The sequence below is a fragment of the Camelus bactrianus genome, chromosome 14, assembly GCF_048773025.1.
Source record: "Camelus bactrianus isolate YW-2024 breed Bactrian camel chromosome 14, ASM4877302v1, whole genome shotgun sequence".
NCBI classification, from domain to species: domain Eukaryota; kingdom Metazoa; phylum Chordata; class Mammalia; order Artiodactyla; family Camelidae; genus Camelus; species Camelus bactrianus.
The window spans coordinates 5,636,036-5,661,973 of record NC_133552.1 but is presented as its reverse complement, the minus strand read 5'-3'; the positions used below and the strand labels follow the sequence as shown (position 1 = coordinate 5,661,973).

The following is a 25,938-nucleotide window of genomic DNA, read 5'->3' as shown; positions in this document are numbered from 1 at the left end:
TTCCTGATACAGATTTGGCATCATACACTATTGTATCTAATACAGTTTTTGGTCATTTCAATTAACTAGATTGTAGCTGTATGGCCCTGGGTCTTCAAGAAACACATGTTCAAACATTCTCCTTGCTTAATGAGATCCTTGCTCTTGTTGAACTTCTATGACCTTCTACTGGAAATCGATGATTGCTTCTGATCTTCCAAATGTATTGTTGATGAGATACCTAGATGAAATCACTATACAAAATGCTTTGAGATTGCAGGATGTGGAGAGCGCACTATCATTAAAATGAACGATTCTGCTTGGAGGTAAACCGTTATTTTAACTCTCCGTGTATATTGTGCATGAGGGAATTTCTCTGTGCAGAATTGTTTTCCCCCAATAATTCGTACGATCACAGCCCTCCTGGTAGCAGGTGTTGCCTAACTCCTAGGCAGCAGTTTGGCTAAAGTGAGCTTTCCTCTCCTAGCAACTGTTGCTAAGAGGGGCGTGGCCTCGGAGTGGTGCGAGGACGCGTTAGGTGGCTTCTCCCCCCTCACCCGGAAACGCATAGACTACACTTCCCGTGATGCTCCAGGGTGGTCTCCGTAGTTACGCACTTGGGGCCGACAGGGGGCGAGGGGGAGGGGGAGAAGGAGGGCGGGGGCGGCGGCTGCGAAGGGGGTGCAGTGCTCTCGGGTGTCCCAGACTCTCGCTTTGGCAGCTGCTGCCGCCGCCGCCATGTTGGCTTGAGGGGCGATGACAGGAGGCGGCTGCGGCGTCGGGGACTGAAAAGTGGAGAAGGAGGATAGAGCTCTGAGAGAAAATCATTCCCGGGCTGAGGAGAGGAAGGACCCGGCCTCTTCCGGGGACCAGCCAAAGTCGACGTCGCGGGGAGCTCGCGAGGCCGGGGAGGGGACAGGAAGGCGGAGACGGAGGAGGCGGAGGCGGGAGAGGAGCGCCGGGAAGCCGGAGACGATGCGCCCCAAGCCCTGCGGCTGCCCGGAGGCGCCCGCGCCCTGAGCCCCGACGGGCCGTGGGGTCTCCTGCCCGGCCGAGCTCCCCGCGCCCCGCGCTCGCCGCCCGGGCTGTGCGGCCGGGACTTGCGCTTCGGCTCGCAACGAGTTAAATGCCCTTGAGCGCGGGTTTCCGCGGCCCGGCTCGCAGCCCCGGCCGCGCGAGTTGAGCCGTTTCCCCGCGCCGTCCGCCGGCGCCGGCCCCGCGCCCGGCGCTCGCGCGTCCATGTGTAGCCACATAGTTATCTGTGTACCTCGACGCCGGGGCATTCTCCTGCTTAATGAGGACTTGACTCGGGAGCGAGTGTGAATCACTGCCGGGCTGGGAGCGGAGGAAGGCGACTTAACCCCCTTCCACCCCCTCCATGTCCGTGTGTCACTCGGCTCGGTCCACCTGGCGCGGCCGGTCCTGGGGCTGCTCCTGCTGCTGCTGCTGCTGCTGACGGCGACAGCTACCCGGCTTCCCTCCCGCTCCTGGCGATTGTTCCTCTTCGCACTGAACCTCGGCCAGGCCGGCACTTCGGCTCCGAAATAACTTATTTCTTTTTGGAAAGCACATCTCGAACCAGTCAAGATCGTGAAGGTTGATTTCTGTAGCTTGAAGACTTCTCTCTCTTTTTGTTTGTTGTTGTCTTTTTTGATTTTTTTTCCCCCGTAAACATCTGGGGATATATCAAACGGCAAGATGTCTAGTAATGTCCCGGCGGATATGGTAAGTGAAGGATGAGTTACGACACCCTTTGATTTAACTGTGGTTTCCAATCTTATTTAATCAGAAAGGATGCAGGCGTGGGGTGAAGCTTTGCGGGGAGATTTGGAGAAGTTGGAGGTTCTGGTGTCCCTCTTTGAGAAAGTACTGCTTTTAATGCGGATTTTCTCATTTGGCTGTGTTTTCTAAATTATTAAAGACAATGGAGAAGTTGGGGGTAATGTAGCAAGGTGGCTCGAAGTGGAGAAAATACCTTCCTCTTTGCTGGAAGCCTCTGAACAGTTGTGTCTTAAAGCGTCTGAAAACGTCAGTGACGGTGGGCAGAGCCGAGTTCGGATGTCCCTACTAGATACAGAGGTGGACAGGAACACGGGAATCTTGCTTTGTGACACTGACGAGATCCTTAATGCAGTAGGTACAAACTTGGTATTTCCAAGAACAAGGCCATATTATCACATCAAGAGAAACTCGACTAGAATTTGTCGTGAGCTTTTTGAAATGTCTGGGTGAACAAGTACACCAACAGCAGTATTAAGACATTTTGGAATTTTCACAAATCTAGGCTGACTGTATATTGGTACATTTAGTGACTCTTCCAGGACTTCTAGTACCAAATATTTAGTTGTATTACATCATTGGACTTTTAAAAGCTAATAAAACACATTATTGATTGAGCCTTGATCCCGGAATGTTAAGAACTCGAAACAAAAAGTACTCATGTTTATTGACGCTTTTCTTTTTGCTTATAAAGGTTAAGGTTGTGAGACTGTTGACTAACAGGAACCGGGTAGGTTTACAGTGCTGGGAGAGGTGGGTTTGTGTGAGTGTGAAATTACACTTTGCCGTCCTAGGGACACACATAATTCAATTAACAGGAAGACGAATAATCTTGTTTATGAAAGAATTAAAGTTAACATAGTTACGCTCATTTACATTAACACTTGAGTGTGTATTTCAGCGAAAAAATGAAATTGAACTTTAGTGATGATTAAATTTTAAAATGTCAGATGTTTCGAGAGACGTGAACCCCATTTAAAGGCTGTAAAAAAAAAATTAAATGGCTCTAAACGGCATATTTTGACCTTGGTTTAAAGACGTTTTGCCTGTGTTTGATTTCCCTTTTAGTGCGCTATTTAAATGCAAAGCAACCACAAGGTTCTGTCACTTGGGTGGCCACACAGCAACCTTACACTCTCCTGCCTGAGTCTTAAAACTCGAGCATTGTCCTTTTACTTTTCCCTCACCTCCTGGTGTGCACATCGGAGAATAGGGATAGCTGGACTTGGTTGCCTCCACCAAAGTCTTGGAGTTGCCTGGAGAGGTCTCTGGACTGAGCTGGAAAATGCTATTTCCCCTGTTTGGTATTTGCTCTGTGGGCTTATCACCTCCAGCAAAGATTTGCTCTCTCTTGCTCTCTCCGCTCTCTCTCGCCTCCATTTTATACCATCATGCACACTCTAAGATATGATTGCCCTAAGCACTATTTATCACAGAAGTTGTAGTGAAATAGATTTGTGTCATTAAAACAGTGCCACTACTTTCTTGAGCCCAGTAAAAAGCTGGAATGTGCGTAGTATCAGCTACAAATTGAGATGATTTAGAATATACTGTTTCCAAGTCAGAGAGAAGGTATGGAAGCTAATGTTCAGATCAGGGGACCGGGAAGCAGTGGCAAGGTTTTATTAATGGCTGCAGTTATAAACTATAACTATATCTGTTTTAGACTGTATTTTAAGGCCTTGATAATTCTGTGGTGCTTTGAGATCCCATGATTAAAGGTGATGTGCAAGGGCAAAGCAGTATTATGTAATAAACATATAATGCTCTGGTGATGCTTTCAGAGTGTGTCTAAGGTACAGCTCAGATTAGATGGTTCTATTTTTTATGTCTCATCTTCTAGCTGTTTAACTTGTTGGAGGTCTTGAGGGTTTTTTTCAGTGTTAAAACCTTTTAAACCTTCATTTGCTGTTACTTGCATTTTTGCTTAAGAGGTGCCTTCATTTAATATGCATCTAGAATTCTCAGCTTTTTGAAATATAACATGATAAATACTAGCTAGAAGTTGTCAATTAAATGCTTCATATTTGTTTAACTCTTCATTATCATTAATTGACAATTAACCTGCATTTACATTCATGTGAGAAAAATTTTACCACTCTTGAAAAGTGTCAGCCTTCCCACCCCCACCTCTTTCCATAACCTGACATTTCCCTTGAAGCACATTCTAAATTGAGCAGGATACATCCTTTTGCAATGTATGTATGAATACATACATTTTTGCCAGGTGCCATAAAATTTTCAAGTTTCTCAGTGGTGACCGCCAGTATGTGCCATTTAGAAACAAATGTTACGCTCTTTCACATTTTAATGGTGCTTGTCAGTTGTATAGGAGAATCATGTTTGGGAGATGAGGTGGGGCAGTGTAGTTACAACCCCGTCATGTTTTCATTAGAGATTAATCATTCTTGAGCTATAGTAATTGCTAAATCAATTGATGCTTTTGGTAGAGTCTTCTTATGGTAATTATTGTGATTCACTTTAAAATCGATTTTTAGATTCATTTTTAAATTTTGTAAATATAACTGACATTTAAAATTGTTTTTAAACATTCAGTAGATTTTTATGTTTACCATAAGGAGTCTCTTTTTTCTTATAATCCAAATTTAGCAAGTCAGTCTTTTGGAAGAGTGGGAGTGGTACTCCCAGTGAAAGGATTTGCTATATTCTTTACAAAAAATAATTTGCAGTTGATAACTTTTTCAGTTAACATTCTGTGAAGATGTCCTATAAATAATATAAATGTACTTACTTAAAATATTGGCTTTTCCTTTGCTAAGAGTGATTCGGTTTGAACAAAGAGATTGACTAACATTCCAGTGTAATAATTTATTTGTGAGAAAAATCTGAAAGTATTTGAACAGAGTATCATTATAATACATTGTCTTTAAATGATTCTTTTTTCTTTTTTTTTTCTTTTTTTTTTCCTCAGCCAAAATCATAGTTCATGATGGGGCAATATTTATTATTTATAATTGCAGCATGAATTATGTTAGTGACACAGGTTTTCTGAAAGAAAATGTTTACTCTTGCTGTTAGTAATAAGGCCTAAGTCTGGGTAGATAAGGTAGTAATTTTGTTTTCTGGGTTGGCAAAGTTATCAAGAAATAAATTATTGCATTTATAAAACTATTATATAAAACATTTGAGCTACTATTTAGAACTTTGGACTGAAATATACTTCATGATATCTAAAATTGAAAACCCTACCTAAAAGAGAAATTGACAATTAGTGTGAGAATAATGGCAAAGCAGTTTTCGTGTTTGAAAAATTTTAGATGATAAAATAATTAAAGAGAAACTCTGTATCTTTTAAAATGATTAACATGTACATTGTAGCAGATGAAACCATTTTTAGTCTGGGGTTAAATGAGCTAATGATAATTTGAGTTTTTTCAGTGCTTAATGAATATTTTTATTGTAATGGCCTAATCTCTTCCATTTGTGGAAGAAATATTGGAGCCCTCTAGTGGACAGGAAATCACTAAAATGAATTTCTTTTAAAAGTGAAGTTTTTCCAACTTTTCCAAGTTAAAGTAAATGACAGGTATAGAGTATACCAGGGGAAAATGTCACGCTAGGTAAAGATCTAGAGAGTAGAAAAATTTGAACTTGAAGAAAGAGTATTTTAAGACCTAATGCCTCAGATTTTCTCTTTACTTACAAGCTCCTTTTAACTTTCCTTTCTCTTCCTGGAGCTTTTATTCCAAATATAAGTTGGGAGGTTTTATGAAGCTAAAGGGCAGATAAGTACTGTTTACATGTATACACACACACACACACACACACACACACACGCGCGCGCGCGCGCGTGCATATATATTAGGTGACTTGATGAACAGCTTAATAAATAACATATCTTTAATGGAATGTTTCTCTAAATTGTTTTACTTGAATGTGCCTTATTTGGTGTTCTAAATTAGACATTTTTATTGAGAAAACAAATGACAAGTTATTTCTCTCTGCTTTGAATGCCTTTTCCTTTCTAGCTCTGAATCTTACTCCAGCTCATGTCCCTCTTCTGTGAAAAGTTTTTACTTCATTCCAGTCCACAGTGATTTTTCCTTCCTGAGAACCATTTTCTGTCAGTGCATTTCAGATTAAATGATGTCAGATGCATATGAATGTGTCTTATTTTATCTCCCATAATTTCTAAAACAGAATAGACATTTTAAAACTTTTGAGTGATTTTCTTGACTCCTGAAACATTACTCTTTTTGTAACTTATGGGGAAGGTAAATATTGTCCCCTACTACTACTGCTTATAATAATGGTGTTAAATATGAAGTCAGTGATGTCTGCTTTTATTACTACTTTAAATATGAAAAATAGTTTTAGTGTTAAGTTATTTTAGTGTGAAGTTATTTTAAATTAGTGGATAAAGTGCTGATGGCTCTATTAGTTTTCATAACATGGAACAGTAAATATGTTTTAGGAGACTGAAGTATATTCTTAAATGTGCTCTTTAAGAATTCCTCTCATTCTGGGGGAAAAAAATTGAAAAGTGACTGTAGAATTCATGGTAACTGGAAACCCTGGGTAATAAATTATTCTGAATCAGCGAATTTTCTGAATACATGAAGGGTCGTTTTGGAAATATCCCAATCTATTTTGGATTTCTGTCCTCCTTATGTGTAATATGCTATGTATAATTTAACTTATTTTTGGTGACTTAGAGCCATCATTTGCATAATACTGATTCAGTTCAGTGAAGTTCGTTGAGTACTTCACTGTGTAGCGGAGTGCCATAATTCTTTCAACTACAGCTATTATATCCTCAGCATCTAATAGAGATTGTGACGCTTTGTGCCCCTTCACTACTAGTTCAGTAGTTTACGAAGCGAGATGGGGCAAGACAATCAAGATGTGACAGTAAAAATACTAGAACTTCTAGGTGTTTATTTTGTGCTCCAAAAAGGAGGAGGAATTGAGTTTTTGTATTTAATATATGGGTTGGCTCTGGAAAAGCCTCTGGTCTAAGAAGAGCCCACATTAGGTCCACGTTCAGATTTGCTGAGGGAGGGTGTGGGAATTCTGTAACGTAGAGGCCAACAGCAGCACCGTGAGCTTCTCAAAGTTTTTGCAGTTTTTCTGTTACAGTATATCACATAGTTACTTTTTAAAATACTTTTTTAAGAGAATCTATGATACTTTGTGTGGAAGTAGGGAGCAGAGGTTCACTGTCAAAGCACTTAAAAGATTTGTAGAACTTAGCTGAGTTACACATTTTTATTTTACAAAAGGTGAACCTTCTAGATGCTGGTCTTCATGATGACAAGAAGCTGTCAGTAGTACGCTACCTAGCAGGTATTTTTGAGAAAACAAACAGTAAGTTGTTCATTAAGGCAAAATTGACATTTTAACCAATAACTGAAAAAAATACCTGCTTTTCAGAAGAAATTTTATGGAGAGAATATTTGGAAAACATGTTTAGATTTTTCCAGTCTGTTGAAAAATCTTCCTCACGGAGAATTTAAGTGGACTTTAGACCCATTTATTAGAAAAATAAAAAACACACATTTTCCTCACTTTGCAAAAATTTATGATTGACATCAGGTAAAATAAAATTGTAATAACATTGACATCAGGTAATTGACTTTTAACAAGTAAAACTTGTTCATATTTGGTGATAGAACAGAAAAGTGATTAGTAAACAAGTAAGTGACATTCTTCTGTATGGATCTATGCATCTTTGTGAACTAGGTTTTTCAGTTACGACTTGTGACAGCTCTTAAAACCAAGTGTCAAAATACATTTGCTCTCACTTAATATGTTAACAGTAATAGTATTTTTAGTGATTGCAAGATTAAAATAAATTAATGTTTAAAATAGTTAATAATTAAAATTAAAACAATATTTTAATCTTTTAATTCTGTTTTAGTAAATGTTTTATAACATACTTAAAATATGTGATTTATAAAGGAATATACATGTATCGGAGGTATATGCTGAACTATTTTATAGTTGGGATGTTCAGTGAAAAACTTAGAAGCTGTGCATAAGATGACTTCAGATTTTTGAGCATTGTAAGTTCTGTTGTTTGATATTTTTAGTTTTTCTGTCTCCTGCCTTGTTGAGCACTTATATTTTTCTGTGGTCGGTATGCCTACCTATCCCTCTCTAACTCTTTACAGTTGCTGGTTCTAATTTGCTGTGTTTGTGGAAATCAGATTTTTAAAGTTTATTAGGATAAAGTGTGTTAAAAATGAACAAATGGTGTCCGAGTAGGATTTTCAGGCGTTCTTATAGTAAAGTGTATGATCTTTATTTCAAGGATTTGATCATGTCTGTTTTGGTTGCTTGGAGTTCTTTTTACTTGAGAGGCTTATTCTGTGGCTCTTAGCTGTGTTTTGCAGAGATGGGGATTCTTGGCAGTGATGAACTAGGTAGATGATTGAAAAAATAAAATTACACGTGTAGCTTCATTTTGAGCTTATAGGGGAGAGATGCTAATAATATTTGTTGTGTACTAGCTATTTACTAGGCAGATGCTTGGCATTTTACAGGATAATATTTGGTTTAATCCTCACAGTGATGCTGGATAAACAGGTTGGTATATAGAAAAAGAAACTGCTGCTGCCCACCAGGTGAAGACCACCAGGAGTACAACTGTAGTGAAAAAAGTCAGGTTTATTGACTTGCTACAGCAAAGAGCCCTCACCTGAGTGACCATGCCGAGTCTCAGGAAGAGGAAATGGGAAAAGTTTTTGGTGGGATTTGCACTGCTGAATGAATCTAATGAGAGCTGGGGGGAGTGGAGGCTGTCTCTGGATTGAATTCTGTGTACATGAAGTGGAAGTGGGTTAGTAATTGGATCTCTCAGCTGTCTTTAGGAGGCAGGAGAGAGGAAGGGGGCTGGAGAAGATTGTTAGTCATTTTGGAGCTGTTGTGTGGCCCTGGGAGAAAGTTTATTACCAGTTGGTCTTCTGTTGGCCTTGTCCCTCTGTGTTTTAGAGATACCACAGTGTGGTTGTCAACAGAGCTGACTTTCACTTTCTCACAACTCTAGGTTCAGAGAGGGTGAGGGAACTTGTCTGGGGTCATATAGCTAGGAAAATGGAGAGCTGGAATAGGAATTTGGTTCTCGTGGTAACAGTGATAAACGTGCTAAGCCCTCTCCCCCCACCTAACCTGAGCAGACGGCTGGCTCCCTCAGGCGCTCTTTCATAAGCAAAATGCCTCAGGTTCCTTCCCAACACTTTGCTCCAGGTATCTTTGCAAAATACTATTTAACTTCTGGATTGAATGATTTTAATGCGGGTGGATTAAATTAAAGTTAAAGGGAGTTTTCTTTAAACTTGTCGGAGCTTTGAGTCCTCTTGTGTATAAATTATGCAATGGAATTTTTTCCTATAAATTTACCACTTTGAATATAGAAACTATTATTGCTTTATATATGTAACACGTAGATTGATTTAATGCTTTTAGGGTATTTTGTTTTTGTCTTTTTACTATAACTGCTTATGTATGATGCAGAGTCTCTGTTGACTGATTCAGATCTAGTAGCGTTTTTTTATGATCTAAATCAAATACATATGTGAGCAATTTTCTGTGACTAGATTTTGAGGAGAAAATGTTCTTTCAATGCTGAAGAAGATTGTCTTGTTAGGCATTATATCTTGTTTATCAACATAAAGCGAGATGGCAGTTCACTGGGTCTAGACAAAATATTTTTTCATGATATATGTTTAATTTTCTTTACTTTCATATAAAATGAGTGTGAACTGATTCTGATAGATGTACATAAATTGTTTAGCTAGTTCCATATTCATGGATATTTACAAGCTGTTATAAACAATGGTGTAATATGTATCTTAGAACATATCTCTGTGCCTTGTCTGATTATTTTCTTAGGATAAAATTCTTAGGAATGTGGTTGCTCTGTGTTAGATACATGTTAAAAATTGCGTGGAGGGGGAGGGATACATTTTTACCAGTTTTAAAGCATACTTGAATTTCTGGATAAACCTAACTTTTTCATCTGCATTATCCTCTTAATATGCTAGAATATATTCATTTATAGTGTTTGCATTTTTGTTCATGAAAAAGATTGACTAGTAATTTTAAATTTCTTGTAAAGTCTTTGACAGATTTAGGTATCAAGGTTATGCTGACTTCATACAATGACCTAGGGAATGTATTTTATTCCTTGGAACAGTTTGTGAAGACTGATTGTTTTCATCCATAAATGTTTAGAAGAATTCACTAGTGAAGCCATTGGATTTTTCTTGTGGAAATTATTGATTGTTTCTTCAATACGGATAGGACTATTCACACTTTCTATTACTTTGTCAATTTTGACAGGTTTTGCTTTTCAAGGGATTTTATCTAAATTTTCCAATTTGGCTTAATTTTTTTTTAACAATATCCTCTTGTTGTCTTTTTGGTGTTTGCAGTATCTGTAGTGATATGTGGTTTTTAAATCTGCTTATTGGTAATTTGTGCTTCTTCTTGATCTCCAACGATTATCGAAGAGCCAATTCAAATTTTAAAAATTCTTGATTTTCTGTTAGGCTCTGCTTTTACCTTTATTTCTTTCCTTCTATTAAAAAAAATTAATCTGCTGTTCTTTTCCAAGTTTCTTGAGATGGATTCTCAAATCGGTAATGATAAATCTTTTTTTTTCTTAACATATGCCTTTAAGTCTATGAAATTTCCCTATAAATGCAACTTTAGATGGATCTCAAAAGTCTGATATATTTTTATTACTCAATTAGAAATGTTTTAAAATATCCATTGTGGTTTCTTCTCTGCTTCATGGGTTATTTAGAAATATACTATATAATGTCTGAACATATGAGGATTTTCTAGCTATATTTTTATATCTATTTTAATACTACTGTATATCTAGGATTGTTCATTCTATGATTTCAGTTGTGGGTAATTTATTGAAACTTGCTTTATGGTCAGTTTTAGAAAATTGAGTGTGGTATGCTTAATATCACGTGAATCAAGTTTATTAATCATGTTCAGATCCCCTATATCACTACCAACCTTTTTCTCTTTTTATCACTCCATTGAGAGAAGTGTGTTAAAATCTCCAACTGTGAGAGGAGTCCTCTGTATGTTTTTTTTTAATTCTCTCAAATTTTGCCTTATGTATTTTGAGGTCAAGTTATTGGTTACATTTACAATTGTCTCTTCCTGTTGGATTGATCCTTTTATCATCATTATCTCTAATAATAATTTTTACCGTAAAGTCTATTTTTTGGGTATCATATAGTACTTTTTTTGTAGTTTGTTTTTCCATCCACTTCCTTAAAACCTTTGTCCTTATACTTAAGATGAATCTCTTTAAGCATCATACAGTTGACTTTTGTTTTTTACTAAGTCTGATAATCTTTGTTGTTTTGCATTTAATGTAATTGCTCTACTACATTATTTGGGTTTAAATTGACCACTTTATTATTTGTTTTCTGCTGGTACCATCAGTCCTTTATAACTTTCCCCCCTCGTTTCTTGCTTTTTTTTTTGGATTAATTAAACATTTATTTTATTCCATATCTCCCTCTTTGCTTATTTGTTATAAAGTCTTTTATTATCTCTTTACTGGGTAGCCTAGGGATTACAGTATACATCTTTGACCTCATTTGAGTCTGTCATAAGTTACTTCTGGGAAAATGGAAAGACCTTTTAATACTTTAGTCCTATTTACCTCTCTTCCACCCTTTGCTTTATTTAAAACCTCAGAGATGCCATTATTGTTGTTGTTGAGATAATAATAATAATAGTAGTAGTGGTAGTAGTAGTGGTAGTAGCAGCAGTAGTAGTAATGTTGTTGAAATAGCGATTACTCATTTCAGTTTGTTTTCACATTTACCCTTTCTAGAAGTCTTCATTTCTTCCTGTTTTGCTGCATTTGCTTCTGGGTAATTTTCCTTTTATCTAAGGCACTCCCTTGAGTATTACTTTTAATGCAGGTCTTCTAGTAATAATTCTGGTTTTGTTTGCCTGGAAATGTATTTATTTACCTTCATTTTTAAGGGTCTCTTCTTTCAGCACCTTTAAGTTCTTTTATAACTTCTGACTCCCACTGTTTTTGTTAAGTCAACTTTGGTCTTACTGTTTTTGCTTTGAAGTTAATGTATTTTTCTCTGGCTGTTTTTATGATTTTATCTTTGTCTTTGGTTTTTAGTAATTTTATTATTACGTGCTTATGGATGGCTTTTATTGTATTCATTCTGCATGAAGTTTGTAGAGTGTCTTAAGTCTATCTATAGCTTGCTATCTTTGTCACTTTGGGAATTTTCTAAGCTGGTATTCTTTAAATGTTGTTTCTATCCAATTCTCTCATTTCTTTTTGGGATTATGAATACATGTATGTTAGGTCATTTCACAGTTTTCATTCTTTTTCCCCCCTTCTGTAAATCTCTTTGGATATTTTTCCTGAACTATCTTCAAGTTCACTTACATCTTCTCTAACCAATATTTGGTTATACCCCATTATTGAATTCTTAATTTCAGTCCTAAAATTTATACAGATTCAAGTTCTCACATTGTTTTCATCTGTTTTTTTTTGTGTGTACATAAACACTGTTGTAGTGTTTCTGTCTGATAACTCTAATACCTGTTTCACCTGTTAGCCTATTTCTGTTGTCTGGTTTTTGATCATTTGATCCTTTTTCCTAGTATGCCTGGTCATGTTTTATTAATGTTGTGATAGAAAATTATGGAGGATCTGAACGATGTTATCTTTCTCCAGATAGAAAAATATTATTAATATTCTCTGGCAGGAAGTCAGAGAAGCATTGATCACTTTGATTCATCAGTGATTAATAAGACATAGGCCTGAATTCAGAGTAATCAGGAAATTCAAGTAGCCTCCTAGTACATAGCCCTTCTGAGATCTCATTTAAAAGTTTGGAGTATTTACCAAGATGCCTATTCCTTGGCAAGCCCTGGATTTTAAGTATTCTGAGGGTGATGAAAGCTCTGCTTAGGTTTGTAGCCTCTTCGCGACATGTTTTTGCTGCATTTTCCTGCATTTCAGTCCATGTTGTTTACAATTCAGCACATTCTTGGAGGGCAAAAATTGAGCAGAATGATGAGCTTGCTTTTTGCACTTCCTTTTGTTCTGGGATCCTCAATCCCTGGCTACCTTGGCAGTATAGAATTCCAATTTTTGTCTTCCCATCCAAGTGAGACTGATAGAAGCTCCAGAATGCTGCTTTCTGTTTGGCCTGTATGCCCTGTACGGGTAATTGGCAAAAGCATCGAGGGGAAACGAGGGTCTTCTTTGTGGCTCCCTTGAAGGCCCCTGATGTCCTGACTCTCTTTGCTGGTTCTCTCTATGCCTTCAGATAAGCTCGGTTTGTCTGGTATTTTATCTCACTTTTATAGTTGTTTTCATTGGGAGATTTGGTCTGATATTGCTGTTCCCTCATAGCTTGACCTAACTGCTCTTTCTATTTATGCCTTAGTTTCTTTCTTCTTTCATTTGTTTGTTTGTTTTTGATATTTAGCTATAGGATCACCAGTTTTCCTCTCTTTCTCCTCTATCCTATTAGTAGCTAAGAATAGCTAAAATTAAACATTTAACTGTGTTATTTACCATGGCACCATTAGCCAAGCAGTTGCTTAAGTCAGACATCTAGGAGTCATCCTTAATTTCCTCCTTTCCCTCATCCCCCAAATCCAATCAGTTTCAAACTATATCTGGAATCCATCAACTTCTCGTCATCTCTGTGCTGCCACCCTATTACAAGTCTCGTCTCTAATGCCTAGACTACGGCATTAGTCTTGGAACTAATTATTCTACTTCCGTTCACATTCCCCATAATACATTTTCCAGAATTGCTTGAGTGATTTTTATGAGACATAAATTGGATTATCTTTCCTTCTGAAAAAAACAGACTTTAGCAGCTTTCCATTGAAGAATAAATTCCCATAGAATAAAATCCCAAATTCTTACCCTGGCCCTTTCAGAGCCCTGCATCCTCTGTCTCTCCCTGTCTCTATAATCTTACCTTGTTTGGCTTTGGTATAACTGTGTTTCAGTTATACTGGGTCCTCCCAGTTCCTCAGACAGGCCTCAAGCTCTTTCCTGCACCTGGGATGAGCCTTTGCACATATCAGTCCCTTTGCCCAAAATCCTTATCAGTATACTTCTGTATCCTCTGTATATGGGTAATGCCTTCTTAGCTTCCCTGTCCTCAGAGACACATTTCCTGCCCATATCTGAAGTTGAATTCCCTCACTCCCTTGCTTTCTGATTCAGGACCCCATAGGCTTCCTCTGTAGCACCTGTCCCACTTGGTAATTCATTTATTTGTCTTTAGATTTGTTTTAGTTGTCATAGATTCTATGAGTATAGGTATAGCTCTTTCATTTGCCACAATAGCCAGTAGGTATGGTGCCATTTGTTTGGTAGATTCTTCAAAATATTTGTGGGTTAAAGGAGTGAATTACTATTGTAGGCACTGTGCCAAGCTAATTATTTGAAACAGATTTAATCCTCCAAAAAAAAAACAACAACAACTCAGAACAAGCTTAATAGGTAGGTAGGTGCTTAGTGTTAGCTGCAGTGTATTTAGGAGGAAAGTGAGACAATGATATTTGCTCATTTTCCTGAAGCCAGCCAGCAGGGTGGGCTTTTTTATATTGGACATTTTTGCATTTCCAACTTTTGACCATTCTTTACCTTTTCAGTGTTCTAGCCTCTTCACTATGTCTTAAAGCTAATGACTGTGATTATACTAGCATTCTGGTATTTCAACTTTAACTTCTTGTGTTTGCTTAACATTTAGCCAAAATAATAACCAAAATTTCAGAAAGGAAATTAGAAACTTGTAGTGGAAGTTGATAAAGTATTAATAGAATCTAAGTACTTGAAGTGGTGGATTTCAAGCATTGTGAGTGATTTTTCAAGCTATAAACTCCCTCATTACTTTGTGACTAAATAGAAAGCCTATGTTACAATTAATTTCAAAAACTTGAATATATTATATATAAAAATACATATTCGAAGAAAACATTTTTGAGCCTTTTGTATTTAGAGGACTGTTACATAGATTTTTAACTTTCAGCAGTCTGTATAATCAATAGACTTTCCAAGTTAGAGATTTTATTTCCATACTTACCAGTTTCTGCATGATAACCCTGCCCTTTTTCTTTCTTTGCATCGTTCAGTTGATCAGACAGCAAGTATTTGTGAGCACATGCTATTCAGGCCATGTTTTTAGGCTATGGTGTACCGTGGTGAATGAAACAGATAAAATTCCTTCCTTACCAGAGCTTACTTTTAAGTAGTAGGAAGGCACTCTAAACACAACAAATATATAAATAGTTAGAGGTTGGTCAGTACTACAGAGAAAAATGAAGCAGGAAAGCGGGTTGGAGAATGCTGAGAGTGGGACAGGAGGCAAGAGGGCAGGGTACAACCATTAAAAGAATGACACAGGAGTTAACACCAAGATGGCAGAAGATTCAGCTTCCAGTAGACCTTGAGCTTCATTATTCGCTCATTGTAATGTGTTAGCATACTAAATAGCACTCCCACGGCGCCATGACAGTTCCTAGGGTAACCATAAGAGGTAAAAAAAAATGGATAGTGGCCCAGTTCTTTAGAATCCCAGCCCCTTCCCCAAAGTAGTTGGAATAATCCTCACTTGTTAGCGTATGAAATAACTGAGCTTATAAAAACTTAACTATCCAGGACCTTGTGCCCTTTTCTCGTCCCTTTTGAGAAGGCCCACACTCTGTCTATGGAGTGTGTAACTACTTTTACTTTAAACTAAACACCCATCCCCACGCCTCGTGGCCTCTCTGGCCTTCTGAGACTGCCCATATTCTGTCTATGGAGTATATATCTCTCTGAATAAATCACTTTCACTCCACTATGGCTCACTTTTGAATTCTTTCCTTCACGAAGCCAAGGACCCTCACTTGATGGCGCACATCCCAGGGACTCTCCTGGGACCTGGGACATGGCCATCCTCTCGCTCCCCATTTTCCAGTATCAAGAGAGTATGCCTGTGTTGTTCAGTTTTAAATAGTGAGATCAGGGAGAGCTCACTAAGATGCTGACATCTATGCAAGGATCTGAAGGAAATGCAAGCCATCCAGGTATCTTGGGGAATCACATTCCAGGCAGAAGGAATATGGCCTCACTTGATTTCTTTGTTCCTTTTCAGTTTCTCTCACTCTGTCTTCTGCCAGTCCTTCCGTTAAATTTTTGTGTTTCTCGTGGTTTTTGTTTTCTGCCCTTCTGTGTGATATAAGTGATCATTATCTTCCTCACTAATTTGTGGAGAAAACATTTACTAGATGCCAGTGTGCCAGATAGATCCTGTCCATAGCCAGAGACAATCAGTTTTCTCTAATGTCTCTTGAATCAATTTCCTCTTTTTCATCTCTGCTACCTTCAACCAGGTCTTCATCCAGATACTGTTCCCCTTTATCTACTAACATTTATCCTTCACTCCTTTCCCAGGTTTGTCTTTTGAAAACACAGATCTCATTGTTTGACTATTCTGCTTAACCATGGTTGGCTATCGCTTAAGGGCCAGTCCAGATGCAGCTCCTTAAGTGGTGGCATCAGGGCTCTTAGCAATTTTACTTGCATCCAGCCTCATCTCCTGTTGCTGCCCCCTTGTATGTGCCATGTTTGGGTTGTAATGAACCCTCCAGTTGCCCACAGATCTTTCAGTTAACATTTATGCTTCTCTCTTTCACCCTTGCTTAGCCTTTCTTTTCCTCTTAGAAGCACCTCTCCCCTCCCTTCTTGTTCCATTTGCACTGGAGACTTGTTCCCAATTGCAGTATTAGTTTCTTGGTTAATTCCTTGGTCGGGCACTCCATCACTGTACGTACAGGATGGGCTAGGAGCTCCAAAGCAAAAGTGACAGTTGAGGCAAAGCTGTCTCCTCTGAGGGACCATGGGAAAATAGCCAGAGTGGCAGGACAGCTTTTTCCTTCAGGGGTTGCCAGCGGTGTGCAGCACCAAGTCCAGAGGGACGTAGCTAACGTTAGGTCTCAGTGTCTGTGGTGCTGATGAGCCTAGAGATTTCTAGGTAGTCCTGTGTCGCAGCATTACTCGCAGTGCCATCGTGACAGCAGATGAATGAGGCCTCGTCCACAGAAAAGCTAGGTGAAAGGATTGGAATCCTAGCTAATTGGGCTGGAATTCAGAGCTGGGCCAATTACTGTCAAAAATGTTATTACCTCTGCTGTAGCGCTTGTAACTATTTTTCATTTATCTCATCCTCTAGACAGCCTGTGTGGTCTTTGAGGGCAGGGAGAGACCTTATCCTACTCATCTCTCTGTCCCCTTGTTCCCTGCACAGTGCCTGTTATATAGAGAATGCTCGATGGATGTTGCGTTAGCGCTGCAGCTTTGTCCAGTAGAACTTTCTGCAGTGGTCTGTTTATCTGTGCTGTCCAGTAATGTCACCCCTAGCTACATGTGGCTGTTGAGCACTTGCAGAGTAGCTTGTGTGATGGAGAAATGGAATTTTAAATTTTATTTAATTAATTTAAATGCACATTGTTACATGTGACTAATGGCTAATACCTTGGACAGTGCAGTTATATAGTTTACATCTTTCACTGGACTACAGAGATCTCTTAATTTTTTTTTTTTTTTTTTTTTTTTTTGCTTGTATTTCAGATGGTTTCAAATTGCTAACCTTTTGGTTTTTACTTTTTGTGATTTTTTTTTTCAGTGCCAGCATTTTTTTTATTTTTTTATTTTTTGCTACTGTCACTATGTATACTGTCATCAGCCTTTCTTTTTGGATGTTAGTCTACAGGACATAGAAAGACATGCAATCAAACCAACGGAATTTTCTTTAAAAAAAGCAAATAATGTAGGTACCTGAAAGTCATCTTTGACCTCTCTTTAACCCCAGTAAGAATGTGGAATTAGCCCTCAGAAAGAAGAGAAGGCTAACTATGTGAATTAGTGTGGGCATTAAATTGAAGAAAAATAATACCAATATGAGGTTTCGTGAATTCACTGAGACAGGGGACATCCCAAAAGTACAGTGACTCTGTTTAGAGATAGGAGAATTTAAAAAGTGAGCATAGGAACAGAGTTATAGGGAAAATGTCCTTTTAAAGGTTGACTGTCGTGAAAGCCATGCAAGGAGAAACCCAAGGAAGGGTAGCGGTGTGCGACAGCAGAGATGCAGGGGGATTGGATAAGGACCAATTAAAGTCCATTTTGTGTATCTTGGTGAAGGTTGTATGGGTCTTAACTCGTTGTCAAGTATTCCAATGTGGTCAAAACAGTGCTTTTGTTACAATTCACAAGGTTTTCTTCCATACTGAAGTGCTATAGGCATGGAAGAATTCAGTGTCCCCCTTTTTCTGAAGTCATTACTGTTTTTCAGTTTCTGTGTCTGTATCTACCTTTTCTCAACTCTTTCTTTTTGTCAAAACGTTTTGCTTTGGTATTATCTGTAATCTGGACAAGCATTAATAATACTTGCTTTCTGCTCTGAAATTGATCCTTTTTAATCCTGCACAGGTGAATTTCTCTGTTACCTGATAGTAGGGCTGTCGGTTCAGTTCATGCTTTGATGCAGGATTTACTAAGAGATGTTGTTTCTTATTAAATTCTTTATACCTAGAGAAAGACAGTTTTACTAAAAAATTGGGACATCTAGCCTCTCAGAGGTACTGTCAGACTCCCAGCTGGCAGAGGAAGCAGGAAAATGGCTCTTTCATTTCCCAGAGTACTATCTGCCTTACTCCTTTGGGACTTAAGATGGGCAGCCAAGAAAAATTAAAAACTGGGAAAACATTTCCACAAATATCTTTATTCTGAAGTAGAAACGGGTTCACTCTTAGGTTGTTTATAGTTCAGAGTGCAGATGTAAGCTTATTATTATATTTTTATTTTCAAACTATGCCAACACATGAGTTATATGTGAAATCTCATTTCTCAATTAGAACCACTAGCTGTACAGGTGCAGTCTTCCTGGAATAGTTCAAGCAGCCATCTCAGTCAGATAAAAGGGAGGACAGTCTACTCTGAAGTTGTTTTGTTGTTTTCCAGATGACTTGAGTAACTTATGTAAGTTATAGTTACCTGAGAAGTACACCAAAGATAATCGAAAGTACACAGTGGAGATGTCCCGGAGTGGGTACATCAGATAGTACAGAGGCAGGAGCAGCAGTACCATTTCTACTCTGTCTGAAAACATGGTCAGTACGTATGTGGTCATAGAGTATTCATTTTAGCTGAGGTGTAAGTTTCCTAATTTGACCACTCTTGTTTTATTAGTCTTAGCATTTAAATATTAAAAAAAAACTATTTAGAGGGAAAGGTAATTATAATTGTGCATTATTAAGTAGGTGAATGTGATTACCACTCAGCAATAAATGAAATGTAAATTATCTTCCACAGTAAGACCTTTATCCTTTCTGTGATGTTTCAGTATCCTTGACCAGTGTTCTCTGAAGGCAGGTGTTTATCCAGCTGTCTCATTTGCTCTTTCTTGGCCGTAATCTATTTTATGTATTTACTTTCAAAAGTCTAAGCTTCATTGTTTTATTGTTGTTTCATTCTACTTTTGTAACTGATTAGAAAAGCAATAGGATTACTGCAAAATGTGTAAAATTGAAAACAGTTTGAAGAAAGTAATATCATTTATGAAATTCTGTTACTTAGTATAAATTCTGTTAATGTTTTTGTTCTCTACCCTCTAGACTTTTTCTGTGTGTGATATATGTAAATATGTGTATGTGTGTGTGTTTGAAATGTTCTGATTTGGGGAGGTCTTAAAGATGAAAGTTAACTATATGTAGGCAGTTTACATTCACTCATAAGAAAACGTTTAAGTCTTTGGGTTTTTCCAAAGAATAGGCTTCTTTTAAATACATTGTATCTGTACCATTCTTGCCTTTTAAAATGGAGTCTTCTTTCTGGGGATTCTGTGGAGTCTAATATGGAATGCCAGTGACTAGAAACAGTTTGCTAATTTTAATTTGGTAATTCTCCTAAAATTAAAGCAAAACAAAAACTCACCTAAATCAGAGTACTTTGTTTCAGTAGAATCAAAGAAGGAGCTAGAGTTATTTATATTTGAGATTTGCAGGAATGCTTAAACTCTTTCTGATCTTACAAAAGGACTCAAGAAATCACATTTGTGTGAGGGTCATTGACTTACTGAGTTCAGTCTCTGCCAGTTTATAAGCTACTTTGTTTGCTGGATATATTCAACCAAGACAGCATATTCCAGTGATGGTATTGTTAATTATATCAAAATTAAGAACGTCTACAGTATTTCTCAACGGTCTTGAATGAGAGCAGAAACCTACATCTTCTAATTTAAGTAATTTAACAAAGGGCTTTAGAAGATCCGTTGCATCACCTGGCAACTATGTATAAAACACTTAATTTCATCTAAATTCCTTGAGAGCCATTGTTGATGATTCTATTTTGGGAATTTATGTGTAAACAGAAAATTCAGAATATGTATTACTTTACAAAGTCAGTATACAATACTATAAACCGAAAGTAAGTTTAAAGAAATCCAAGTTTTTATTATGGCTTTGTACTAGAGAAATATAAAACAACTAAAAGGTTTTGTTTAAATATAAGACAACTAACAGCATACTAAAACTGCTATCTGTACAATACACATTCAGTAAATAAAGATACACAGTAGAAAATGGTAGAAAATACAACCAAAGAAGTTAGCATGTTTTTTTGGAAAGGACAGGGTCTTTAAATTCCAGGTGAATTTGAATATCTGCAAAGCGATAGTAGTACAATCTCTTACTTTACTTTGAAGGTTTTAAAGTTAGACCTGCCAATAAACTTTCACAGAATGGCTTCCTGAGCAATTTGATTAGTTACCCCAGAACCATAATTACTTATAAAATGACATAGTACAGTTATAAATAATAAATACAAGTTTAGTCCTGATATGTGTTACAGCTTTGTTTTATCACAAGGGAGATATTTCATTTTTCTCTGATGAATTTAGTGTAATAAGTTGTATACTACAAATAATTGGTTTTAAAAAACACAAGTTGTATCAGATATATTGAAATATTGCTCAGATTTCTGTCTTTAATGATATGGTCCTTTTGGAGCCTAAGTCAAAAAGCCTTCTTGTCTAGTTTGTGTTGTTTTCAATATGTAAATACAGTTCAGCTTAGTTTGTATTGAGTGCTCAGGTGGGCACTGTTTCAAGTGCTTCACACATATTAATTCAATAAAATTTTCCTACAATGTTCTGAGCTAGGAATTATTACTAGACCCATTTTACAGATAAGGAAACTGAAACATGGAGAAATTAAACAATTTGTTGGTGACTGGTGGAACCAGGATTCAAATCCAGGCATCCTGTTTCTAGAGCCTATTATGTGACTGTGTAACACCTCTGGAATTCTGGGAAGATGTATTGTATTATTAAATATTACTATGTAATTAGAAATGAGGCAGTTGGTTTTCTGTACGCATATAGTAAGATTATAGAGCAAAAAGCAGCATTTACTTAACAAATAATAGCAAATCAGGTGATGGGTCAACTTGAATATCTTTATTATGCAGGTAAGGTTTCTGTTTATATCATGGTTGTAACCTGGCATGTTGGTTTGAACAGCATCCATTACTGATTCTTTAGGTTGAAAGAACAAAGGAGTGGAAGATGACTCAAGGGGAAAAAAACAGTCTTGAATTTAGTGTTTTTAAACGTCTAATACCATTTCAAAGATAGGAACTGTGAATGTAAAATTAACTCTAGGACTGCAAGGAATCTGGGAGTAGTCTAAATCTAGAATTCATTCTGTGTTACTATAAAAAGTCAACCTCTCAGTGGGATTCTGCTTGTCTCTAGTACATCTTTTTTGCAGGATCACTAACATACAGCACTGTCACTCAGGCCTTCGTAAGAGAAACTTCTTTCTAGAAAAGAAAGAACATACCATGTGTTGGGAGTAAGTACTGTTAAGTTAGGAGACATTCTTACGCTTATCCAAACACTATAAATCATTCTATTCAGCTTATTTGTAGACTTTTTCACATTTCTTAAGTGGTTGGCATTTTATCTTTGCAGTTGTCTAGAGAAAAGTTTGGGGGGTAGAGGGTGGGGAAAAGGGATCATTACTCTTGAGTTATTCCCTGTGATGGAGGTATCTGATCTTTTAGTCAGCCTTTAACATTAATGCATGTTGCTCATTGATTGTTGGTGGGGGCGGGGATATACTTGGATTCTTTCTAAATTGTTTCTCTCTAAATTACTAATACGATTCTCTTCTAGTTTTCCTCTTTTTTTTTTTTTATTTAAATGATATCCTTTCTGGTGGAAAGGAGAGTACATTTTATTCTATTTTTGAAAACTGCTCATAAAAAAGAAATCTACATAATTTACAGTACCCTACTAGTTTAATTCATTATTATAAATAAACAGTAATTATCTAGGATGGGTTACAGAAAATATATAACTGCTTTATTATATTAAGTCTTATAATTCTATGAATAGGTAGGTTAATTTCTTCCAGATTTGTGAAAGTACCATCATAACACCCTTCTTATCTCGGTGGAATCTTGTGTTTACTGGTAGCTATATTTCTTTCAAACTCTGTAACCATGTTTCTTTATTCCAGGACTTCTGGTATGAATGCATATTGCAGCAGAACGCCTTGCTTGGCCTTCCTTTTCCATCTTAACACTGTGAAATTTTTCACTTTCTGACCCAAAGCTAAGTGACCAGCTTTACAGATTGACTCAATTCTTTTAGATTACAACATTGAGTCCCTTAGGTGGGATTTTGTAAACATTTATTTTAAGTTTTATGAAAAATTTCAGACATATACAGAAGTGGAGATATTAGTATAATGAAACCCCATATATTCATATTCTAACTTCAACAGTTATCAACTCACAGTCAGTAAGTTTTACTTGCTCTTCCAGAATTACTTTGAAATATATATATGAGATATGCGATAATGACTCTTTAAAATAAAGACCACAACAATCATCACAGCTTCAGAATTAGCAATACTTACCTAACACTATCAACCATACAGATATAAAGTCTATAAAGACATTTTAATGCTCCCTTTTAGTAATTTTAAACTAAAGGCACTGAAAAATTTAACATGTCAAAATGTGCTTAGTATTAAAGTGATTTTGTCTTATTAACATGGAGAAGTAGAGAGGGCATAGGAAAGTCCTTTCTAACCCTACTTTATACAATATTTGTAGAGTTCTCAATTCTGTCTTACCTCTAAAAGAGGTGAAAAAGTATTCTGACCTTGCAGTCAGAATACAGACTGTTAAACATTAGCCATTAATGTGGAGCCCAAGCACACTTGTGGCATGCATATGTATTATGTGAAGTAAGAACTTTCTCAAATAAGTAACAGACTATTCTTGAAAGCTAAAAAAATTGCCTCAAAATTTAAAAATAGTTCTTGGACAGAGAAATGTCTTTTAGGTGATTGATTGGCCTTAATTTGGGAAATCATTCGGTTGCTGCCTTCCTTTTTTACTGGAAGGAAAAGGAAGAAAATAATGTTTGTACCTCTGGTCAGTGACCTAAGCAGTTTGTTCCTTTTCCTTTGCTCTGTAGTAGGTTAGTCGTCATTTAAATAATTGATGTTAAGTGTCTCTGAATTCCTGTGGTTTGAAGGCTTTGCAGATACTATTAACTTTCTCTTCCTGGCTGAAGAGGATGTGTGTGATAGTATCTTTTTTCCTCAGTCTGTCTAAATTTAGACTTCTTTATCATGAATTAGAAAGCATATGAGTGTATCAAAACTAGAGGTAAAGTGTGGCTGTTTTCTTAGTTTTTAGCTTTTTTTTTTCTTCTTAACTTCCTTTTTTCACTCCTCTATGCAGTTAAGGGTGAATGGAGAGCTAAAAATAAACATTTGCTAACAGTTCAATCTAAAAGTTATTTTTCTATAACACTTGAGCTGAATAAAAGCAAAAGTTTAAAAACTCTGAATCAAGGTTCAGTTGGAATCCTTGGCTTACAGAGAAAAGGCATTTCTTTATGTCTGGTTGCTGTTCACCCAGCTCCCTGCTCTCCCATCTCTCAGAACCCTGACCCAGGTCTGGATCCCAGTAGGGACCAGCCTCATGTGCAGGTTTATGCATGTGTGTGCACATGTACCTGTGAATTTGCGTTTGACTACCCCTTTTAACAAACTTGATGATCTGCTGTTGGCTGGAGAATTTTTTTTTTAATTGTCTATGATTACTTTCTATGTTTAGAGTTGGATCACAGATAGACATTTAAAACATCCATAACCTCTAGAAACCCTGTCCTTTTTAATACATTTAAGCTATTTTGTTTATGGCCCTTTCCCTGTTCCTCCCTGGACCCGTTCTCTCACTACCGTTACTGCAACTGTACTCGTCTTCACCCTTCTCCGCTCTCAAGGGCGGGGAGGGGCTAAAGTGGTGATTAAATCGCAGGAGCAAGCCTGGGCAACTTAAATCGTATTTTAAAAAAATTCAAGGTTTCTGCTGCCTCTACAGATCTGTCAAACAGGAGACAAAGTAAACAAAAGGAACTGAAATTTATTTATTATAATTTATATTTTTGTTTTAAACATTATAGCATATTGAACTATAGTTAACAATAACCTTTCCCCGTGTTGACATTCAAAGTCTAAATTAGAAAATGCTATTGTTCTTTTATTCCGGAATGAATAATAAAATAAAGCAGACAAGAAATCAAATTCATGTATTCACTTTCTACATATGATTTTTAAAACTGAAGTGGTTTAGCATTTAACACTGTAGTTTGGAACAACATCCCTTAGCACAGAATGTCCACAACATAGCAGCATTGCCACAGTGTTTGTCTTGCTCTTGAGCATTGTTACATGCAGCCAAGATAATCTGTGGTCTGTATCTTGAATCAAGATATGATACAGCAGAGGATAGATGGCCGCTGGTTTCCCTAGTGGTTATCTGTATAGCAGTCTCTGCTGTGGAGAGCTTAGCCAAGACCAAGACAATAACAGTAAGGTCTCCAAACAGCAGAAATAGCACACCAGTTCACATAACCAAATTGATAAACTTTACTTCTAGAAGATTTTCAGAGTTCAGCATTGATGGCATAGTTGCTCTTATTTTAGTTTAAAACTGATTATCTCAGCCCGTAGTAGGAGATATGCTCTCTGGGTAGCCACAACAGACAGCTACTGTGTAAAAGCGTCTTACTGTTAGTGGGTTCCAAAAGTAAATTCCCTAAATTCTGTGATTATATTTCATAATGCAGTCAGTTTCTTCAGTACCACATTTCCTTTACTGAGTGGTAGAAAGGACTCTATACAAAGTAGCATAATAACAGTAACATTAACGTACTTAAATAATACTCATAAAATTACAATATATTTATAGAATGCTTTACATAAAGTTAACAAAATACTTTCATTTATATCGTCTTATTTAATAGATTATTTCTAGTAATTCAGGGACTAGAGCTGAAAAAAGGGGGAAAAAAGTGGCAGAATTCCTACCAAGCATCCTGAAAGTTTAGGGGACAATATCCCTGAGCACCTTTCTAATAGGTCCTAAGGGCCTCATTGTGTGATAAATGGTGTTTATGATGGCAGAGACTGATTATTTGATACTCACTGAAGGATGCTAAGCTTATGTCCATTAGAAATGTATAGATTATGCAGCTGTTCACAAGCTGGCCCCAGAAGATAAAGCTAAGAAAGGACTGTATGTGTTTCCTTTATTGCATTAAGGGATTTCTCCAGACATCTTCCGTTGAGTGCTTTTCTGTTTGGATTGGAATCTGTTTAATCAATTTGTGAATGATAAAGCCAGTTGTTTACCCAGGTATGGAACTCAACTAGTAACTTAAAGTTAGATCTCTGTAATTGAGGAAGCACAACTGAGAACTTCCACAGCATGCCAGTAATGTTGCCTGAATTTTTGTTTTGTGGTTCTGAGTTGGGAAGGTAGTACATATTTGGGGATTAAATGGCATTCAGAAGACTGAGAATAAAAGGAGGATGTTTTTAGTTTTGCAGTGGGTTAAATATATTCCTTGGCTTTTAGCCCTCCCAAATTATTCAGGAAATTGCTAACTTGGTAAAGTAATTTTAATGTTAATGTCTTTGATTCCTTTGATCTATGGCAGATTGGTAATTCATGGCAATTTCTCAAAGTATGTATATTTATAATTATAGAGCATTCAGACTAGAAGATCTCAGAAGTTTGAGGCAGATGTATTATAAAAGTTATTTCCCCCACCCACT

The 25,938-nt window shown here is 37.1% G+C and overlaps 1 protein-coding gene across 1 annotated transcript in view; it reads left to right on the top strand.

Annotated features, from left to right (window-relative positions):
* The first annotated feature begins 636 nt into the window (after positions 1–636).
* The window catches only part of UBL3 (ubiquitin like 3), a 58,182-nt gene continuing 32,880 nt past the window's right edge, over positions 637–25,938 (top strand). The window contains exon 1 of the mRNA XM_010951540.3: positions 637–1,704. Within this exon, the coding sequence (XP_010949842.1) occupies positions 1,678–1,704 (27 nt within the window). The 5' untranslated portion in view covers positions 637–1,677. The remainder of the gene's footprint in view (positions 1,705–25,938) is intronic.